Source organism: Durio zibethinus, chromosome 6 (genome assembly GCF_047325235.1).
Source record: "Durio zibethinus cultivar Kanyao isolate XHJ-2024 chromosome 6, ASM4732523v1, whole genome shotgun sequence".
Taxonomy (NCBI): Eukaryota; Viridiplantae; Streptophyta; class Magnoliopsida; order Malvales; family Malvaceae; genus Durio; species Durio zibethinus.
The window spans coordinates 6,277,509-6,295,361 of NC_143167.1; the positions used below are offsets into that span (position 1 = coordinate 6,277,509).

The 17,853-nt window shown below is 26.0% G+C and overlaps 1 protein-coding gene across 2 annotated transcripts; it reads right to left on the reverse strand.

Annotated features, from left to right (window-relative positions):
- Positions 1-3,051: 3,051 nt before the first annotated feature.
- LOC111285136 (indole-3-acetaldehyde oxidase-like) lies at positions 3,052-17,354 on the reverse strand. 2 transcript variants are annotated; one of them, XM_022874401.2, is made up of 10 exons: positions 17,069-17,354; positions 14,883-16,577; positions 14,133-14,386; positions 13,729-13,938; positions 13,296-13,514; positions 5,128-6,093; positions 4,390-4,485; positions 4,097-4,195; positions 3,659-3,848; positions 3,052-3,425 (listed from the first exon to the last, which is right to left on the reverse strand). In XM_022874401.2, the coding sequence occupies exons 1-10, from the start codon at positions 17,235-17,237 to the stop codon at positions 3,205-3,207; spliced, it is 4,119 nt and encodes a 1,372-aa protein (XP_022730136.2). In that variant the 5' UTR covers positions 17,238-17,354; the 3' UTR covers positions 3,052-3,204. The 2 variants fall into 2 exon arrangements, with proteins under 2 accessions (XP_022730136.2, XP_089618113.1); XM_089761987.1 differs by having other exon boundaries at positions 4,097-4,191; positions 4,386-4,485.
- Positions 17,355-17,853: the final 499 nt, after the last annotated feature.

Here is a 17,853-nt window from a genome sequence, read left to right on the forward strand (position 1 = left end):
GGGCTATTTAAAAATTAAAATGATGGATTTGACGAAAAATAACAATTATATGAATTGAATGGTGATGCCAAACAGATTAAACGAATGATATCAATGGATTTGTAAAACAAAAAAAAAAAAAAAAACACAGATTATGTAGAGGGTTAAATACAAAAATAGTTTAAGTACATATATTTTTTGTCAATTTGATAATTAATAAAAAAAATTCACAAGTAGGTATTTGAATTTTTATTCTGTTATACATTTCAGTATTTTTATTACATCACGTTAGAAGAAAATTCAAAATATTTAAAATATCTAAAAAATATTTTAAAATAAAAAATTCAAAAATATTTTAGAAAATTTAAAAAATTCAAAATCTAAAAATTAGAAAATCATTAAATTTTCCAAAAATAAAAAATTATAAAAATTTTCTAAAAAATTTAAAAAATTACAAAATTTTAAAAAATTCCAAATAATTGAAAAAAGGTAAAATTCAAAAAATTCAAAAACAAAATTTGGAAAACAAAAAAAATAAAAAACTAAAAATTAGAAAATAGTAAATAGTAAATTTTCAAAAAATTGCCAAAATCTCAAACAAATATGAAAAATATTAAAAAATCCTAAATTTTAATTTTAAAATTTTAAAAATTTCAAAAAAATTTACTGTAATATATTAAAAATTAAAAAAAATAATCCTAAAATTTTATAAAAATCTAAAAATATAAAAAATTCTCAAAAACTTCAAAAAATTTGAAAATTTTTAGAAAAAAAAAAGTCCAGAAAGAAAAAATCTATAAAAAGTAAAAAATATATTTTGGAAAAATACTAGAAAAACTTAAAAAAAATAACAAAATCCTATGAATTTAAAAAAATTCTAAAAAATTAAAAAAGTTGGAAATTTTTTTTTTAAAAATCACAACAAAAAATCATAAATGCAAAAAAAATTAAAAATACTGAAAAAATTACTTACGGCCAAACTTTATTTTTCATTTTAATATATTGATTTTTTTTCATATTTTCAATTTTTATAAAGTTTTTTAATTTTTCGTAATTATCTTTTTTTAATTTTTTGTTTTATTTTTTACTATTTTTAAATATTTCATATTTTTTAAAATTTTTTAATTTTTAAAATTTTTAAAAAAATTTTAATTTTTTGAATTTTGGGGAAAATTTTAGGAAATTTTACTTTTTATTTTTTAGTTTTAAGAATTTTTTTTTTGAATTTTTCTTAATTTTTCATTTTTTTTAAAACTTTCAACTTTTTCTAAAATTTTTGGAAATTTTTTAATATCTTAGATATTTGTAGACTTTTTTAATTTTTAAGATTTTTTTCTAAATTTTTAAAATTTTAAAGAACTTTCATATTTTTGTTAGATTTTTAAAAAAAAATTTCTAATGCTAATATGGGAATGATGATACGGTAATAACTAAATATTTTAAACATGTGTCATGATTTTATGAGATATTATCGTCAAATTAGTAATTTGATTAAAATTATTTATTTGGATTATTAAAGTGTAGTATGAAATAAAAATTCAAATATTTATCTGTAAATTTTATTTATTAAGGTATCAAATTAATAAAAATATATAATATAAAGAACTATTTTTATATTTAACTATTATGTACAAACGTTAACTCGTCTCTCAATCTCAATGGCTTACCGTTGTCAATTTTGGACTGCCATCCATCACTTTTTTCTTTGTTTTTTAATTCTTAAAGAAAGTGAAGAAATGGTGAACATTTACTAATTAATAGAATGCCAAGATCAAACCAAATATCAAGATATTTGATTTGATTAATCATAGGTTCATGTATTTTCTTTGTCATTTTCAAATGGTTGAGTTGAATCTCTCTTTTCTAAATTAAAGAAAAAAAAGCATGTGTACATTAGTTTAAGTCATTTGTCTTATAGATGGATATAATTAGTAATTTTTATATTTATGTTATTTTTGTTTTATTTTAAATATACGTAAAATATAAAAATTATCGTATTATAATTTATATCGATACGTTAAATTTGAAATATATTTTTTTTGTTAAATTTATATGATTTTTTTATCAATTTCAAACTGTCACTTTTATATTTTTTTTATATAATTTTGTATCATTTTTAAAGCCGTTTGTCTATGAAAAAAAAGCTTAAATAATTTTTAATAACACGTGTGCATGTTTTGAAATTTTGAAAAAATATGTAAAGTATATATATTAGTATTTAGTAGTATAATTGTAATTTGCTAATTATATAAAAAGATAAAAAAATAATTTAACTTTTTAACATTAATATAAATTGATCTTCGCAATTTGCATTATATAATATATGTACCTAAGTTGATGAATTGATGTGTAAATTAATACTGCAAGTCTGGTAACCCCATTTCGCTTAGTTTGGTTTAGTTTAATAATTTTTCTATAATGTATTATAAAAATAAAATTAAAGATATTTAAATGTATTATATTTAGATTTATATACCAAATAAAAAATTTTGAAAGTTACACGTATAAAATTTAGTGAGAGATTAAAAATTAATATTACAATTTTATTTTACGTATCAAATAAAACAAAAAAAAATGTAAAACAAAACCATATACTAAAATAGATTCTCTCAAATAAAATCCAACTCAAAAAACAATTCCCATTTTTTCACATCCAAAAACCTATTAACCCCAAAACCAACTAAACCTAAAAATATAACAGTTGTCATGTGTAAAAGGCTCAAGAGATTCTTTTAATAGATAGTAATATAGATAATATAAATTTAGAATGTTAACCAATTATTTCAGTAAAATTTTATAATTAATTAATACTCTTATGAAAATGTATTTTCCTTGAAAATATGATAGAAATGGTTTCAAAAGCCAAATGCACACTGCCAACCTTTGAATAACCTCATTTTAAATACATCAAGCCATTTTTTTATTTGAAAAATTAGAGATCCGAAATCAGCTTATTGAATGATATATATATATATATATCATTGAGCCAAATTCTCGAATCCAAGCTAAAATATTATGGATTTGGTTTTTAAAATATTATATACAATGAATTATAAAAAGGGGTAAAACTAATTAAGTTTCCACGTATGTAACTTGATCCTTTTCATATTTATAATATTATGTTTTCTTCAACAAGACGAAACAAGCTTTTCCCTCTTATTTTTTATCCAGAGATCCCTAACTTATTGTAGTTTACATGTGAATACACTAAAATTTTTAACCTGATCAGATTTTTCCAATTGTCCATTGCAAGAACTTCTGAATGCTATCAAGCCCACATAGTTCCTTCACCACAGGCATGGTGGCAGGTACGTCCAATTGGCAGAATGTTGAATCTGACTCGTTTTGGCCACTCCATGAAAGAAGCTGCTGCCTGGCTTCTCTTACAGCTGCCCTTGTAGCACAGTGAACTGAAACTGCTAGAGTTAATGGCGGCTCACCAGAAGCTGCACAGGAAAAGAGAGTAGAGATTTGCAGTAAGTATTATGTTTACCAATCTTGCCAAAAGAATCACCTATTCTTTTCTTATTCATGTAAGAATTGTTTGTTTGAGTTTTCTTTCATAGTGAAAAAACAATGTAGAAGTATTTGTCATTCTGTAATGTCGAGCTATATTCACTATGATTAAATTCAAAGCATAGAGAAAATTGGAATAAGATTTGATGAAACTTGAACTTACCTTTCGAAGAAAGAACACGATTTTTATGATTTCCACTGTTCAGGATTTCAACATTAAATTGTTTGGGTATGGTGTCCACTGTAGGGATCTTGTAAGTCCATGTGCTATCTTCAATCACTAATCCATCTGAATTTGTGTTGTATTCTTCAAGCATAAAAAACCCAATTCCTTGAACATAAGCTCCTTCAATCTGCAAAACATAATCGTTCACTTCTTGAGTTTACTTATCACATAGATCATGCCAAGCAATGAACTTACTAGAACAAAGTGAAATAGAACTTTCAGTCAGTCGTTAAGAAAATCCTAAAGCATATGTACACAGATAAAATCCGTCTATAGCAAACATGCTTAAATGTCGAGAGAGAAATTTGAGAATGCTGACATAACATAGCAACAAATAAATAAAGGTTAAAAGCTAAGGATTGTATCCAGGCTAACCTGTCCTAAATCCACAGCAGGGTTTAAGCTTTTACCAGAGTCATATATAATATCTGTCCGCAGATTTGTGGTTTCCCCTGTTATAAGGTTTACTTCTACCTGCAATGTAACAGGTTTGAAATTAGTTAACTATGAAATCAGGCCAAGATTATGGTATGATTGGTTCCCCAAATGTAACGAAGTTGACCATGTCATGTTCAATGGCACAAATCCAAGGGTACTTCAACAAGGACTGCATTAATTTCAATGCAAGCATGAAACAAAAGCAAAATAGGGCATATAGATGTACTTGCCTCGCTCACTGCAGCGGCATAGTTCAGGTATCGCATGGTAGAAGAGTTTGGTACGTATAGTGTACTTGCCGATAAGTTTATAGAATTAAGATATGCCTGCATGCAGGAGATGAAAAGTGGGAAGCTGCAATGATTACATTCTGTATGATCATGAAAATTTCAAAGAAAATACATATTAATAATTCATCATTACAACAATATGTTTCCAAAAGACCAGTTCCCATCATTTAAAGAGCATAAGCAAAAGAAGTAATAAGAGAAGAGGCCCACTTAAACTTCATTCCAATAATTTTCTCTCATTTCACCAGCATTTTTTAGCCTAGGAATAAGAGCCTCTGCTAAAATCATTAAACAAAATCAATCAGGGCATAGCAGCCGTGTAGTTGCATATAAATAAATGTGCACTAACATGAAATGCCTTTAACATGGTCAGATGTTTCAAAAACCTTAAATCACAAAAGGTTGCATTGTCCACAAAATAGATAGTAAAGCTTCAGTTGCTAATTTTCCAATTATTGAATCAGCTTTTTTTTAAAGAATAAAATCATAAGATTCTTGATTTTTTTTTTTCATTTTTCCTTTTCATGATAAGAAGTGAATATAAGATCTTGAGCTTCCAAGGATTCTAAAGAAGTGAAAAGCACCAGAATGAGAAGTATACTGATGTCATTCTCTAAGTACCCCAAAGCGGAAAAGAAAATGAGGAAGCAAAAACGTTTTAGAAGCGTAGAAGGCTACCTGAAGAATCAGCGTTTCCCATTCTACAGACCCCATTTGCTCCAGCAACCTTTCCTTGAGGGGGACAAGTCTTTCAATCAAGATATTGCAGCAAAGTCTGACTGCTTCACAGCTTGACTCGGATGTCGTGCTTCCTGCAGTAAAACCTCCCTGAATCATGCTCAAACTATCAGCTTCTATGACCCTTACTTTCTCTAAAAGGTCTTCTGTTCCACCACATTTAACCAAACTAAGGGCATATGCAATCATCTGTTTTACTTTTGTCCAGAGACCCTGGCCCATCTCAATTCCTCCGACCTCAACAACAATAGATCCATCACGTAGAATGCTTACCTTCCCTGGGGTTGCTCTCATTGCCACTTCATGCACAATAGGTACCCTTGAAATTCCTCTTTTCTTCCATTTATGACACCTATTAAATTCTTTTATCATTTCAGTCCTATGGTAAAAGCTTGAAGAATTGGCCAACTTATCCCATATGGAAGGTAAAGTATACTCCAAAGGTTCACCTGCAACACTAGCAAAAAATAAGTCAAGGCTGTTGTGAGTGTGGAGATTAATATTTCTGACAGAATCCACTTCCATGGAAAGGGCAGATGCAACATGTTCAATTACAGCTTCAGCAATAAATGAGGCCTGTCCATCTCCCGGGGCTCTCATCGCTGCTCTACTTGGAAGATTTGTTTTGCAAAGCTTTATATCAAAAGATAAAGCACCCCAGTCATACTTTTTAAGTGCACCTAGCATATGCATTGGCATAATTGGACTTACATCCACAAACATCCCTGAATCAATTAATATATCAAGTTTTAGGGCTGTGATCTTCCCATTAGCTTTGAATCCTACACTGTAAGTTATCTTCATTGGATGCCTTCCTCCTGACATTATCATATCTGTCTTGCGATTGACATATATTCTGACTGGACGCTGTAATTTGTAAGCAGCAACCGCACATGCTGTTGCAACCTATAACATCACATGGTAAGCAGTCTGTAGCTACATGAATGGAATATAATTAAATTATATAAATACTAACTAGTGATGAGAGTAGCTTTAAAATTTAGAAGCAACAAAAATTAGGGTGATGTCATGCATGACAGAGGATCAAGAATCACTTTAGCATTAATTCCTTTAAAACAGTGAACCTCCAATTATATGCTTAAATTAGCCGTAATTTCTGGATAATATTCTTTGGTAATCTAAGCAGTTCTCCTGTCAATTTCAATAAGGAAAAAGGAAAAAGAAAACAGGATACACTGAACCAACAGACATATTTGATTAGATGCATTACAATGAACTTGTTGGATGTATTTGCTCTTTGCTATACTTTGATGCAGATCTTTCTTTACTCTTCTTTCTATTTATTTTTTATCTTATTTCTACAAGAAAATATAGAACTATTTATGCTGGCCCTTTACTAGCACACATAAGTCATAACAAACCCAATTACGCACCATTAGCTGACCACAAGGTTTGCAAATTACCAGGTTTGACATGATACAGATCATGTATCTCTGAATAGAAATATCCTTTTGTTTTGTGCCTGAGCTATGCGTCTTCTATTGTTTTTCATCAATGACAGATGAAAAGCCGGTAACTAGCCAGTTTATATCAGGATACATGATCCAGACCAAATAAGTTACACAGAAAACAACTTAATAATTCTGCATTGGTTGCTCTATACACTACTTCATAAGGTACAAATTAGTTGGCATTAGATCCAAACCATTTTAAAGGTAGTTAAGTTATACCTAGAAACTCCAATTAACTTATATGCATTCTTTTTCACATGCTTCAGTATATCCAATATAATCGCTGAATATATAAATGCCAATGTCAGACAAAACCAGCTGAACACTAAGATTCAGAAGTTTTCCTCTCTCGTAAGTTTTACTAAATCAAGCATCTATGACTCGATTTACTCTTTCCTATCTTCCAAGCAAACAAACAAAACTTGGATGGAAATAAAATCCCACATATTTATTTTGCAAAGTATTACACCAATCAAATTTGTTTAGAAAAATTGAGATAAGAAATCAATAAAAGAAAAAGTGGATCTAACCCATTGAATTGTTACTATATCCACTACCATTAAATTAAATTTGACAGAGATGAATTAGTATTTTCGGCTGATTATACCAAACAAATCCTCATCTAAATTAACATCGAGGTTATCTTCTTAATAAACTAGTTGATCTAATTCAATATTGATTACACAATTTTTTTAAAAAAATCAATCTGAGGCTCGAAAATAGAAAAAGCTTTTTCAAAATAGAGAAGCAACTATTTTCAAAATAAGAAAATAATATATTTTATCTATCTATAGATAAAAATGTAAATTCTAAAAATATTAATAGTGATCAATTTAAATACCCCTATAAATTTTTAAATTAACAACTTTATCCTTAAAAACATATATAATTTTATTCATTCATTTAAATTTAATTTAAATCAACTAAAATTAAAAATAAAATTTATGTGCAATTAAACTATTTAAAATTTTAATTCTACAAGTGTTAAAAGTTATTGCCTAAGATTTTCTTGGTAAATATTTTTATAAAATTTAATTTAAATGAATTTTTTATTACTAGCTCTTTTTTATAATTAGATTAAAAGTGCTAAAAGCGAATTATTAAAATACTTTTAATAAAATTTTAATTTAAAAAATATTTAAAGTAATTGATTAAAATATCATTAGTAATTTTTTTATAAATTTTAATTTAAAGAACTTTTTTGTTCTTAATCTTTTTTTTATAAATAAAATGATTTTTCCTATCAAATAATTCAGATAGTTAAATGATCCAACGTGAATTATTCTAAGTAAAATATTATTAAGTGAAGTAAAATTAATTGGTTTTTTTATGTATTCTTTCAAGATGTAACAAAATTCATTATAACTATTTTTTGAATATGTTTATGCCAAAATTACATTTATTTATGAAAATTTATGTTATTAATATTAAAAATAAAATCATCATAAATTGTATAGGTTTACATAACAAATTTGATTTTCTTAGAATTGAAATTTTTTTAAAAAAATATGACAATTACCAAGGTAAAGAATTTGTTTTTATTTTATTTTTTAAAATTATGCATTTTGTTATTTTATATAATAAAAATTTTTGTATAATAAAAATTTTAAAATAAAAGAAAAATTAAACTTTCAATTGATAAAATGTACAATTACATTCAATTAATGAAAGCACCAATGAAAGATTATTTCAAACAAAAAAATGAGATAAAAGATTGTTATATTTAACTCTATCATCTCTATATGACAAATAAGGTTATTGCTACATGATGTTTGAATGAAAAATATACAAATACATTTATTTCCAATTTCTTTGGGATTAATAGGAAACTATTTTATTTGGAGAAATATGATATACTCATTTCTTTTCTATTTTATATCAATAGAAAAATGTTCATTGTTGTAAAAAAATTTTGAGGTTATCGTATTAGATAATATTTGTTCAAAAGAATTGAAATTCATCAAATTAATTACCAATCTACATCTAAAATAAAAAAATTATTATATATTATAATTTAACTAAACTTAAAATGATTTAAAGGCATTTATTAGCAAAATTTATTTGATAAATCTTTATTCAATTATATATTTAATATTTCAATCACTTTGAATTTTAATTTTTTATACTTTCGAGTTGAATTTAAGACTTAGATTAACGATCAATTAGGTGGAGTTAAGTTTTATCATCTACTTTTATTCATAGTGTACTCAATTATTTACTTATGCACATAAGCAAATTTAACTCAATAATTGATGCATGCTTTTCTTTGTTTAAAAAGTTGATTCAAATCATCCTAAATTTAAATAAAATAAATTATAGTAAATTACTTATAATTGCAATTTCACTTTAGAAATACTTTTAAAATTAATTAACTAATTCAATCACAAAGACAATAAAAATCAAATATTGAAGGTGAAGAGAAAAAGCTTAAATAAAAAACTTTCAAATTGTTATAGAAGCTAAACAACAAATAATGAATTTTAATTTGGTACTATTTTAATTCAGAGATTTTGGTTATGTTCAATTATTTCAAGTTTTAAATAATTACCAAATTGTGACGTTTTAAAATTAATTGAAATTCAGTCAAGTTAGTTCATTTTATAATTATATTAGTTTTAATTTCATTAAATTTTAAAATATATAAAAAATTATTTATATTCAATTAAAGTTTTAAATTGTTTCAAATTTAAGTTAATTAATTTATGTTATTTTAACTATAATTTTACGATACCAGTAATAAATTTTAAAATAAAATGAGTATACAATACAATGAAAATTTAAGTACAAAAATGATAAAAATACTGATGATAATTTTATAACAAAAAATTTACACTCAAATTTTGTAGAGATTAAAGGATTTTTTTTTAGGATTTTGAAATTTATATTGTAAAAAAATTAATTTAGATCAACGAGTTTATAATCGTTTATTTTTTAATCAAATTACTACTATATAGGTTGAAGGAAATAATTCAAGCATTTCATTTGAAATAGATCATATTATAGTTCAAAATCATTCATGAAAACAACATATAGTTAAACATTATTTTGGTCATTATGACCTTTTACAATATTTTTTACTCTTTCCAAATAAAAAAGCTTATTGACATCAAAATATTAGAAAAGTTATTTTGAATGATGGTAATAAGAATGAAGCAACAATTTAAAATCTATCGTCTTTTCATTTAGTAAAAGAAATTTTTCATGAAAAATACGAAATATTCTTTATTCTTTCCAAATGAAGAAGTTGATTGGTATCAAAATATTAAAAAATTTTATTTTGAATGATGATAATAAGAATAAAGCAAAAATTAAAAATATACCATGTTTTTGTTTAGTAGAAAAAAATTTTATGGGGAATACAAAAATAATTATTATGAATTTAATATTTTTTAAAATTATTGTCTATTTCATTTTTATAAATTTTATTTTGTAAATGCGTTCTCATTTCTTTTATTATATATATATATATATATATATATAACAAATTTTTACCAAAAATTGTATACTTAAAAATAGAAACATAAGGCAAAGTTTATTACTTCCATTAATAATAGAACACTTCAAATTTTTTATTTTTTTATATGTAATTGTACTTCGTTGATAGGTATGAAAATACATACACTAATAATTCAATCAAATCATTAATAATGCTTATCTTAATATGTACTATTTTACCTTGAACTAAAAAATTTGAAGAAAAGTTTAGAAATATTGATTTAATATATGTTGTATATATTTATTTAATTTATTTTTAATATTTGAATTAGTATAAAAAATTATGATTTAACTTATTATTACATGTTAAGCTATGGATAATAAATTAAGAGCATTTACTCATACTTTTTAAGTCATTTACACTTGAACTTTTTTTCTTTTTTTCTCTACCTTGCAAATTATATCATCTAGCATATATTGTGATTACTTTTTTTATATATACACAAATAAATGATAATATAGTAATATATAATTAATAACTTAATAATGAATTAGTGAAAACTTAAATGTAATCAGTATAATACGATACTAATAATTGATAATTTAGTAGTAAATTAGTGATAATTTAATAGTAAATAAATGATAATTTGGTAATAAATAATTGATAACTTTTAATAAATCATTAATAATATAATAATATGTATATAATACCTTAATTGTAAATCAATTATAACATAGTTGTAAATGTATAATAACATAATACTAAATCAAGGAAACTTAATAAAAAATAAGTAATAACGCAGTAATTAATTAATGATAAAAATAAATCAATAATAACTTTATAGTAAATTAGTAATAATTTGATAGTAAATTAATTTCAGTTTAACAGTAATTAATTGATAGTAGTAAATCATAAATTACTTAGTAGTAAATAAATGATAAATTAGTATTTAATAATTAAAAATTTAAAAGTAAATCGGTATAACTTAGTAATAAATCTATAACATAATTATTAGTCAATAATAACTTTATAATAAATCATGTATAATTTAATATAAATTAGTAATAACTTGATTGTGAATCATAATAAATCTATAACATAATAATTAGTCAATAATAACTTTATAATAAATTATGTATAATTTAATATAAATTAGTAATAACTTGATTGTGAATCATAGATAGTTTAATAGTAAATTAATAATAATTTTATAGTAAATAATCATAAATTAAGTAGTAAATCAATAATAAACTAATAGTAAATATATAAAAATATAATAGTAAATCATTGATAATTTAATAATAAATTAATAATTTAATAGTAAATCACTAATAATATAATAGTAAATTACTAATAAATTAAGTGTAAATCAATAATAATTTAATAGTATATTAATTATTAATAATTTTTTAGTGAATCATCGATAAATTAGTAATAAATCAACTATAAATTTACAATAAATTATCAACAAATCATAACTTAATAGTAAATCACTCATAAATTAAATATAAATCATTGATAATTTAATAGTAAATCTTTGATAACTTAATAATAAATAACTAATAACTTAATTTTCAATCATCAACAATTTTTTTTATATTTAAAGTTGCTAAGGATTGAACTCTAGTTATTAGCAAAAACAAAGTTAAAACTTTCATTTTAAAGATTAAGATAAATTTACCATGAACCTATTTAATAAAAAGAATAAGTGAAAAAATTCTAAATCGAATAAAATAATAAATACTATTATATAGAAAGATTATCTCATATATATAAAAAAAAAAAACTTAAATTTCATGTTTCATAATTTTAAATGAATAATAATATATTAGTAAATTAATGAAAGTTTAATAAAAATAAGCAATAATTTAGTTGTTAATTTTTTATAACTTAATAATAAATCAATGATACTTTAATAGTAAATTAGTGATAACTTAATGGTAAATAAATTTTAATTTAGTAATAATTAATTGATAAACTTAATAGTAAATTATAAATATTTTAATAGTAAATCAATAATAATTTAGTAGTTAATTGTTGAAACTTAACAATAAATCAATATAACTTAGAAACAATTAGTCATCAATAATTTAATAATTAAATAACTTAATAATAAATTATAGATAATTTAATATAAATTACTGATAACTTGATAATGAATCATGGTTAATTTAGCAATAAATTTATGATTATTTTGTAGTAAATAATCAAAAAATAAATAATAAATCAATGATAACATAATAATAATACATAATAACATAATTATTAATAATTTCATAGTAAATCAATAATAATTTAGTAGTAAATTAGTTAATTATTTATTAGTTTTGTAGTAAATCACCAATAAATTAATAGTAAATCAATTATAACTTTATAATAAATTATCAATAACTTAATAGTAAATCATTAACAATTTAATAGTAAATTATGCATAGCTTAATAATAAATCATTCATAAATTAATAGTAAATTAATGTTAATTTAATAATAAATCATTGATGATTTAATAATATATCATTTATAGCTTAGTAATAAATTACTGGATAATATAATAATAATCAATAATAACTTAATTATCAATTATTGATAATTTTTTTAGACTTAAAGTTGTTAGAAATGGAATCTTAATTACTAGTAGAAACGAAAATAGAAATTTTATCTTTGGAGATTTAGATAAACCTACAACGAACCTATTTAATAAAAAAATTTAGTGAAAAAAATCTAAATGTAAATGAAACTGTTATTATATAAAAAAAATTGTCCTATACTAGAATTGAATTTGCTTTTCTTACAGGAATTCATTGTTTAATATATGATAACTTAAATTTTATCAACGATTATTAAAAGTATATTCTAAGTTACCAGAAAGTTAATTATTAAAATTATATTAAAAAGTTATCAAAGTTTTATCAATGATTATCAAAATTGTATCAAAAGTTACTAAAATTTTATTAAAAGTTATCAAAATTAAAATTGTATAAAAAGTTATCAAATTATACTTATATTAAACCAAAATCAAAATTATATCAAAAGTTATCAAAATTTACATATTATTATATAAAATCAAAATTAAATTATTATTATTATTATTTATTATTATCATATTATAAAAAATATTTATTGAAATGAATTTTTAAACATAAATATCACGTGTCAAAACTAGTAATTAAAAAAAAAAAAAAGGAAGAAAGCGAAACATACAGCCATGGCTTTTACACCCTTTCCACCAAATCCTCCTCCAAGCCTTCTAGTAATCACACGAATGTTATGGCCAGGAACACCGAGACATCTAGCTATGGTATCATGTGCAAACTCAGGGCATTGGATAGAACTGTACACCACCATGCAGTTATCCTCATCTGGCACAGCAAGAGCAGTTTGTGTCTCCATATAAAAATAGTATTGTGACCCAAGTTTGATCTAGATGTAACAATTTAACAGAAACATTAGCAAATTTCCACCATAAAAGTTAATGATTAGTTCTACTAAGTCATGAGTCTCTATAAATCGTAGGATGGTTAAATTTAAAAAAAGAATGCCAAATAAATATATTGCAGAGGTAGTTATTCAGAGAGGAAAAGATTAGGGAATTTGTGTAATAGGGAGGAAGAAGCACAATAAAATATGAACTTGCCTCAGCGGAGAGAATTCGGTGATCAGCTTCAGCCATTCCTTTAGATAAATCACCAACCTGTTTAGGATAAAGAGAAGGAGGGACTTTGAAAAAGCTACATCTCTCAACTGCCTCTTCTACAGATAATATTGGTGGTTCTAGATTTTCCTTGTCATAAACAACCACTGCAAGATTGGCAGCGATGTCTGCATTTTTCTGAGTATCTGCAACCTGAAATAGTAATTTCCATAATCAAGTTCTAAAGATGTCTACTTTTTTTTTTTTTGGTGAAACCAGAAATCAAAGCCCGTGAAACAAACTTATTAGCATTATAGCACATCAATAATAATGACAATTAAAAAGAAAAGAAGAAGAAGCTAGATATTAAAAAGCAACACACAATGACAATGATAACATGGAATTACCACAAAGGCAATCCTCTGACCAGCACCTTCAGTAAGCTCATCAGCATATAAAGGTTCAGTTCCAAGTACCGTCTTAGAACCCAAATTCACCCCAGGAATGTCTTTAAAAGAAATAACTGCAATAACTCCATCTGGTGATAATCCAGGTTTGAATTTTATGCCCTTCACCCGTGCCAGAGGCTCTGTGCTATAAATAAATGCTCCATGTAGACAATTTTTTGGAGAAGGAATGTCATCCACATAAATAGCCTCACCTACATAATTGGCTGGGTAAGGAACATAAGCAATTTGATTGTATAGAGTTTGCATCAGTAAATAATGAAGATTACAGATACAAGGAAAAACAAAGGTGACTTCAAAAGGAAAACCTGGGATACATCTATTGTCAATGACTTACAACTAACACGTCAATTTTATCATAGTAACTTTTCTGTTTAATATTTTAAATATCAAGCTCATATGTCAAATAATCTTGTGAATTTGAAGAATATGCTTATAAAAGTTTATAATGGTGCATATGTCTGGCGAAGTAGAAGGCCAAATACACACATTCACTCGCATCCATGCATAACTGAGCATATTATAGCTTCCAGTTCATGCTCCAAATCCTTTAACTTTGCCATGCTTTACGCAATGAAGGAACAACACAGAAGCATCAATAAATACAGAAAAACAGTATTGAACTTAAGGCTGTGAAGAAAAAGAATAGCAGCTGTGAAGAAATAGAATAGCAAGCAAGATATAACAAACCAGATGCTTGGAGGATGGCTCCAGTTTTTGTAATTGGCTCTCCAACTGGATGATATTCATTATTTAATTGAATCACCTGCTTTGAGGATGACAACAAAGGTGGGAATTTGGTCTGACCAAACTGATCTAGTTCCTGATTTGAATTCTTAAACAACAAAGTACTATTATATCCATTAAGCAAACCATCAGAAATTTCAACCGGGGAGTCAATTAAGGGGCTTAGGAACTCAAAAAGAAAACCAACAGCCAAGCTTGACCGATAAGCTGGACTAGAGGTACCATCTTCAGGTATTACCAAAGTTTCAAGTAATTTAATAGCCTCATACAGAACACCAATGCTTAGCAATTTCCCTGATAAAAACTTCTCAACCTCCCTTGCCCTAATCGAGTGCTTGGTCCCGTAAGCACCAAACACCAACCGACAGTTTTTTAGCATAAGTCCGGTAGAATTCTTACAGAGAGACACCGGAGCCGAGAAAGTAGCATTCAAATAGGGCAGTGCATTTCCAAGAGGACGTGGTGCAGCTCGATAGGTTTCATACAGCAACTTAGTGTAGTTACCACAAGAAACATCCCTACTTGACTCCCAGCATGGGATTTTAATACTTAACAGAACACTTTTTGACTCCAGTGGAGGCCTTCCAAGGAACTCCTCTAGTGTCAGCTTTTCACGTTTCTGACCAGTCATTATGTCCAAAATTGCATCCACAGAAAGTAGTATTGTAGCAATATCTGATGGAAAATGTTTCCTCTGGGCCATTATCAAATTTCCGCCTACACTAGCTGAATTCCTAATGAACCCTGAAGCAATCTTCTCCATGTGGTCAGCAATTTTTTTGAACACCAGTTTAGCTTCTTGGCTAAATTCAACTTCATTTTCTTCCTTCAAAGCTTCAATAGCTTTAGAAATGGTCACAGCTGCTCCAATTTCAATCCCTGTAGGATCTTTTCTAATGATTGAAAGCTCAGGAATATATCTCAAATCAATGTATTTGTCATAGCGTACTAGTTCCTTGTAATAACCCATTCCTGTGTTACCAACAATAATCTTCATTGAGGTTCCATCATTAGCCTCATTGATTTGCAGTAAACTTTGTAGCTGCTCAAGACTAACAGGACTATACCAATGATATCCTTCGGAGTCCAGATTGGCACCCATCGTGGTTTCCTTTTTTAGAAACTCAGGAAACACACAAGTTGCATTCTTGCGATTGTATGGAGGTAATCTACCCAGCTTTACTTCATCGCTTTCACCTTTTCTCCAAAAGGAGTTAAATCCCAAATCCTCCATATCAACATCAGTGGCAAAACTTTTACAGGCATCAACAATGGGTCGATAACCAGTACATCGACAAAGATTTCCTGCAATAGATTTTTCTGCTTCAGAAACTGTCAGCTTGGAGAATCCAGGACAGGGCTCTTGCCTATTAGTCTTATCTGCATTGACAAGAGCTGCAAAGAGAGAAACACACATTCCAGGAGTACAAAAGCCACATTGAGAAGCATGGAAACCAGAGAATCTTTCTTGAATTGGATGGAACCCATCCTTGCTATTCCCAACTCCCTCAGCTGTTGTAATTGAGCATCCATTTACACTGCATAGTAGTGTGAGGCAGGAATTCACACTGAAGTCCTCAACCTTGTCATGGACAGAGTCATACTTGGAAAGTAGGACAATGCAGGCACCACAACCTCCTGTTAGCATAGGAAGAAATCTTTCATTAAGAAAATAAAATATAATAAGAAATCATTCATTTGGTAGCAGAGGATAAGAATACAATTACTTCTCCTTTTAAGATCTAAAATTTTCAATCTTATTTCACTTAAAATAACTTTAAAGAGAATGCTTATGAGTTATGTCAATAAGTAAACAAGCTGAAAAAAGCTAATCATTGAAACATTCTATTTTCAACCCATTAGCTTTACATGGCTATCATATTGTAGGGAACTCCAAACCACTCCATTTCCCTGAAGAATCTAAATATATAGGCAGTCAAACCGAAATATGCCTCCAAAATTGTGAAAAATCATCAATCAAACATATAAAAGTCATGAAAAACCATGACCAAAAGTAAACAAATAAAACTGTAGATTGATTAGAAGAAAATCCATTAACCCATCAAAGAAAAAATAAAGTATTATATTCAAACACATAGAGGCAAATGAAAAGAGAGAAAGAGAAAAACCTTCCCCACAGCTGAGCTTGACACTTTTGAAAGGAGTTTGAGAACGCATAAACTGTAGCAAAGTAGTAGAAGGATCTACGTTAAACAGCTCAAACCTCTGTCCATTAACAGCGAAAACCAAACATCGCTTTGTTGATGTTGATGTTGTTGTTGTTGTTGTTGTTTCCATTATCGCACTTGAACATTTATCGAAGCAGATAAAAACTGAATACTGTTACTGCATCTGCTACCGGAACTGAACTTATCCAGTACCAACTTAGGCAAAACTGAACTTTCTGTGTTGGTTGGAGTAATTGTTCTCTCAGCATCCCCTTTTCTTTGACTATAGTTTCTTTGGAAGTGGGGCCACTCATCACTATTTAACTTTAAACTTACCTGATAAAAAGTACTACTTTTCAATGTGTTTGTAATGGGATAAAAGCAACTGATATATTCATGATTTTAATCTCGAAATATTCTCATAAATGTTGAATTTTAATTAACAAAGAAATATTCTCATAAACTTGTTATATATTTATATAACAAGTTTAAGTTTTAAATTTTTATTTTTAAACTCTTGTTTTTCTTGTAAAAATAAAGTTCATCATATATATTTTTTTTAATTTAAGTAAAGTAATTTGTCACTGTATTATTAATTTAATATTGAATTTTACCATTACATTTTAAATTTCATTAATATTTGGATAAAAAATAAAAGAATTAAAATGTTTTGTTGATGTAAATGATAATTTTTTAACATTAAAATCTAAAAGTGTTTTTTTAGCTAAAAATTTTGTTTCCACTAC

What these genes read in the sequence shown, in the direction of transcription:
- LOC111285136 (XM_022874401.2), bottom strand. Translation starts at nt 17,237, where the DNA reads ATGGAAACAACAACAACAACAACAACATCAACATCAACAAAGCGATGT. An exon ending in ACCGAATTCTCTCCGCTGAG is followed by an intron (nt 13,515 to 13,728) that starts GCAAGTTCATAT and finishes TGTTACATCTAG; the next exon opens with ATCAAACTTGGGTCACAATA. An exon ending in ATGCCGCTGCAGTGAGCGAG is followed by an intron (nt 4,196 to 4,389) that starts GCAAGTACATCT and finishes GTTACATTGCAG; the next exon opens with GTAGAAGTAAACCTTATAAC.